The sequence below is a fragment of the Lycium ferocissimum genome, chromosome 6 (assembly GCF_029784015.1).
Source record: "Lycium ferocissimum isolate CSIRO_LF1 chromosome 6, AGI_CSIRO_Lferr_CH_V1, whole genome shotgun sequence".
NCBI classification, from domain to species: domain Eukaryota; kingdom Viridiplantae; phylum Streptophyta; class Magnoliopsida; order Solanales; family Solanaceae; genus Lycium; species Lycium ferocissimum.
The window spans coordinates 15,317,919-15,323,256 of record NC_081347.1 but is presented as its reverse complement, the minus strand read 5'-3'; the positions used below and the strand labels follow the sequence as shown (position 1 = coordinate 15,323,256).

Here is a 5,338-nt window from a genome sequence, read left to right as displayed (position 1 = left end):
TTTTACTTCTAATTTAAGTCTAGGCTAAAAGTTTATTATTGAAGCGAATTCAATGTGCATGAGACCCACATGAACGTGACAATGTTCTCGAAGCTAACCTTCATAGATAGTCTCTTCGCAATGATCATGTAAAAGTTTGGGATGCCAAATTCAATATGTACTTCTTTTGCTTATCAATGATCAATGGAGACAGTTAAAACAAAAAAAAAATGACAACGTTTTAAGGAGGTTTGAACAAAACTAGTACATCTGTTGGAGGCATTTGGAGGCATAGGTGCTAGGCCAATACGCTAAACGGAAGGAGAGAAAAAGGTATGACTCGTCTCAGGTCGCGCCTAGTGTGCAAAGAGACAAGGCAACATCTGGGCAAGAAAGGAGGGAGAGAAGTCAATCAAACTTGCACGCGATCAAGGCACGACACATGATAGGCAACCTAATTAAGTGTTTACAACCGTGAAATTTGTTTGCAACAAATTTTTGATATGCGGATAATAAAGGCGAACCACAAATAAAATATGAAGAAACAGAGACTTTATTGATGAATATTATGGGTACAAATCTGTTTATTCTCCTGATTCTTTTCTTCTAATACTTCTGCATAATTCGAGGGCCGTTAGTAGCGTATTTCTCGAACGTAGTATGACCTCCTTGTGATGTATTTGATCTCCAAGAACATCGAGCAGTTTGATAAAGGGATTTATGGGATTTTCGAGATATGGCTTGATCTCTTTATGAATTCCCATGAGTTTATGGGATATTTGAGATGTCTTTTCAAGGAAATTTGTGTCCCTTTATATAGGCGTAATCTAGGATTTAGGGTAAAGTAGTCTTCAAGAAACCCTAACAGACTTTAAGAGTTTGAAGATAGATTAGACGTTTCTTGTAGAATCCCATTTTAAATAGGGTAAATTTTCAATGCCTACACTAATTAAGTTGTGCGCGCAAGACACCGCACGATATATATGACTATAAAATAAAGGCTACGGGGAGAGGGAAAAAAGAAGGGTGTTCAACACCTAAACCTAATATGTTGAGAGTAATACTGGATATTTGGTAGTAGGAATAAATGGTTTGGAGTGAGTTGGAAGGGTTAATAGAGAAAGATGTCCAAAGTGAACCTACGTCCAACTTCAAAAATATTTACCTCTTGATATATAGGGAATTTGACCATGTTTTCTTGATGAAAGTTGTACCCGCTGGGGTACCCTACTCTTCATTTGGACATTCCTACGAGAAGTTATGGCCTTCATTTGCACAAATTAATTGTTAATGGAGGCAGATTCTAAATTTATATGTTCTTAAAAAAAAAATCAACTTATTGGGTCTTGGATAAACTATTTACTTGTGTTAAGTGCATTTTTAGCATAAATACAGAAATTAGGTCAAAACTATGAATTTTATCAAGCCCGTAGATAGAACTCTAACTTCCCCTGACTACTAATGGATCAAACCGTAATCATTTAACTAAAATGTTACCTCAATAAATGTGCATCTATTGACAATTCATTTCTCAAGTCAATCATAGGATAGATTGTTAAGTTATAAAACATTTCATTAGAATAGGAATTTCTTGTATGGAAGTACTAATAATTTTCAACCAAACATGAATTGCTGGCATTAGACTAATCACTGGACTGAGGACCATCACTATTTTAACCTTATAACGGGTATTCATTTTGCTTTTGCTTTTCCTTTTCCTTCTTTCCGTTTTCTCTTTTTTGTTGTACGTGGGATATACTGTTAGACTTAAGTCCAAAAAATGCTGGAGAAAAACATGAATTATCAATAAGGGCGGTAAATGAGCTGTTTGTGTTGAATATGGACGGGTCATATTTTTGTGAGCTAATTTTTTTCACCCTTAATTATCAACTATAATAAATTTCACTACTTTTTATAACTTTAATTTCATTTTTTTTTTTTTTAACTTCAACTCAAATATTGTCCAAATTAACACATATACTATCCTTGAAGTTTTTGCGTTGCTTTTTCGTTAGTAGGAAAATTTTGCATAGCTTCTGGGGTAACTTTATATTATATTCGTATTATTATACTGTGTCCGAAACTATTTCAGTTTTAATTGTAATTCATCCGGTTGTTGCTTCTTGTATAATCAGCGGCGGATGAAGAAGGGTTTCTCAAGGCAGAATCCACGACTGATCTTTTTTTATTTTAATTTATTTGTCTATTTCAATTTATTTGTACTACTTCTTTTTAGTTTATTTTAACACTTTCTATATTTACTACTCTCTCCGTCTCATTTTAACTGTCGCTTTAACTTTAAAAAACTATCTCAAAATAAGTGTCACTTTAGAAATTCAAGACTAAAGTTGACATTTGTTTTCAACTATACCCTTAACATTAAATAATAGTCATTTTTAATATTGCTCAATTCTCAAAAACATCTAATAAATAGAGATAGCTTACTAAACTATACCTTGTATTTATTGGTTTTCTTAATGGGCGTAAAAAAAAGCTAAATCGACAGTTAAAGTGGTACAGGGGTAGTAATTCTTTAATTCCAACGTCTCACATGAAATGTTTATATAGAACCACAAGACTCAAAAAACATTTTGGTACGGCATGCGCATTTTTGGCGTAAGCTATAAGATTGAATAATCTTCTTAATTACTTTCTTAATTTACTTTCTAGTCAAATTACGATTTTAATAAAATGAAACGAGGAAATATATTAAGCTAGTGTGTCGGTCATAATTATCATGGTAAGACATTTACCAAGTCTTTAGTAAAACAAATAATTTAACTATTCTAAAAGAGGCAAAGAGTTGTATTTATATACTATACTCATTTCTTTCCTCCAACATATACATCAACTACACATACATTACCACATGTGCAACTTCGTACGACTTGAACATAAAACACAACTTATAAAACATAACAGGAAACTTAAATATACTTTTCGTAGTCAAGATGATGGCATTAATTCCACGAGAAAAAACAAATAGAAAAAATATAAAACTAATTAAGTCCATCTCTTCTTAATTCTGGCTTTGAAACCATGTTGCATGTAGAGAATAATTGAGACATTAGGGCAAACTTTGTGTCCTTTGATCACTTCAACTTGATAATTATGTATGATAGCAGCAGCCACAGCTTTCATCTGAGTGAAAGCCACTTCTTTTCCTAAACAAGTCCTTGGCCCTGCATTGAAAGCCAAGAACTTATATGAAGGCTCATGCTTAATTGTTCCTCTCTCCGAAATCCATCTCTCTGGCTTGAATTCCAAAGAATCTTTTCCCCATATCGACTCCATCCTCCCCATTGCATACAGTGAGAACACCACTCTCATATTGGGATGAACATGGTGTCCACTTGGGAGAATATCTGGACTTTGTGGAGTCTTGTGCTGGAATGGTACCGGTGGATATAGCCTTAATGATTCACACAATGCTGCATGCAAGTAAATTGCATTTTTCAACTCGTTTGCTCTAAAAAGCCTCTGGTTTGCTGCTGATGATGATGTTAATGAGACAATTGTAGCGAGTTCTTCCCTGATTTTTATTGCCACCTTAGGGTGTGTCGCGACAAGCCAGATGAACCATGTTAGGCCTGAGCTAGTGGTGTCACGCCCCGCGATCATGAGGTTCAATACGGTGTCCCTCAAGAACTTGTCGTCAAGATTTAGACCGTCATTTAATATGTATGATGTCAAGAGATCAAAACAACCCTCTTCTTGATCTTGCTTTGATTTTGTTGCAATATTGCTCAATTCGTCGTGTTTCATGGATATGTACTTGCTTATAACTTCATCAAGAACTTGCCATGCTTTGGTTAATTTAGCTTCATGACCAATGCCTAGCCATTTTTGCAACTTCCAAACACTTTCTGGCAATAAATGGCGAATGAATAATACTTCTTCAGCATCATCCATAGCTTTCGCGAAGGGAACACGAGGTAATTCAAAAGAGAGGCAGCCAGGATCATAGCCTGTGACCAATTGACATGTTGTATCAAATGTGAATCTTTGAAAAACATCTTGCAAATCCACAGCTCTGTTTTCTCTAGCCACAATATCAAGGACAGGAATAAGTCCATTTTCAATCTTGTCCCAACTAGTTTTTACCAAACAATTGTGGAACCTTTGATGAATGATCAATGTCCTAGTAAGTTTCCTCTGACTCTTCCATAAATCCAAGTCAGAATTGAAAATCCCATCTCCCAAAACATCAAAAATCTTCTTGAACTCTTCCCCTTTTGGGAAATTCACGAAATTTGCACTCATGATGTAGTGCACATTTGCAGGATCCACTGTGCCAAGAATGTCCATGTTAGTGAACCATGGCCCTTTTATCAAGAAAGTGCCACCGGTTCTTGAAAAAACTTCAAAGCACCTTTCATGGATTCTGTTTACACTGAGTAGAAGGCCTGGAAACATACCGAGAAATGGCCAATTCCATGGTAGGCCACTGCTATCACCTATGGCCCAAAATACAATAAAGCAAAAGATTGAAACAAATATCTCAAAGTAACCTATTGAGGCCATTAAAGAAGTGAGAACTATTTCTTGCTTAGTGTTGCTCTCTTTGGGAGATTACTTCATGATTTATAGATAATCATATGTCTAATTGTAGGCTAGATTACTTAAATTGATATATACCTAATCCACCATGACGTGTATCGAATATGGAAAATTTACTCGCATTTGATATTTATCTAAACTAATGAAAGAAAGACACGTGTCTAAATGTCTTTCATCTGCACATTCATCATTTAATTATAGTTCAGTGATATGTGTTCTCATTTTACTTTTAATTAACTACTAAGATTACAATGATTGATTTGGTGTAAACTCAGTGCGAATAATGTAGCATTTGCTATAAAATGTTGTCTTAATCTAAGTATTTCATGTTATAAATTAACTTTGATTTTTGGTGAACGAAATGACTTGAATGCTTATCTTTTAATAGTATAGAGTTTCTTGCGGAATTAGACAATGGTTTCAATTCAGAAAATCAAACTTTTGGATTCTAGAATGGAAATGGATATTACTTGCCGTAGTGCCCAATATTGATGTTAATGTGTTTCAGTTTACTGAAAATAAGAGAGCTTTTCTTGTATCTAATATCTTCATTTTATACACTGTTAGTTGTTGTGTCCATTTCTCAACTAGAAAGTGAGATTACACGTTGCCTGTGAAGCTCAATTTCAGTAGTTTTAGCAATTTCTGTCTACTTCTCATAGGAGATATATCTTAGTGGAACTGTGGAAGGTATCTAGTAGTAAAAGTAAGCCCGTTAACCGGTTTAAAGGGAACCGGGCCAACCTTAGGAACCGGCCTTTCCCAAAATTAAAAACCGGGCGAACGTTGGGGGTTTACC

At 34.8% G+C, this 5,338-nt stretch overlaps 1 protein-coding gene across 1 annotated transcript; it reads right to left on the bottom strand.

Moving 5' to 3' along the window:
• Nucleotides 1–2,863: 2,863 nt before the first annotated feature.
• On the bottom strand, nt 2,864–4,560 carry LOC132059409 (alkane hydroxylase MAH1-like). Its single transcript, XM_059452020.1, has one exon. The coding sequence runs from the start codon at nt 4,501–4,503 to the stop codon at nt 2,983–2,985; it is 1,521 nt and encodes a 506-aa protein (XP_059308003.1). The 5' UTR covers nt 4,504–4,560; the 3' UTR covers nt 2,864–2,982.
• Between the last annotated feature and the right edge of the window lie 778 nt (nt 4,561–5,338).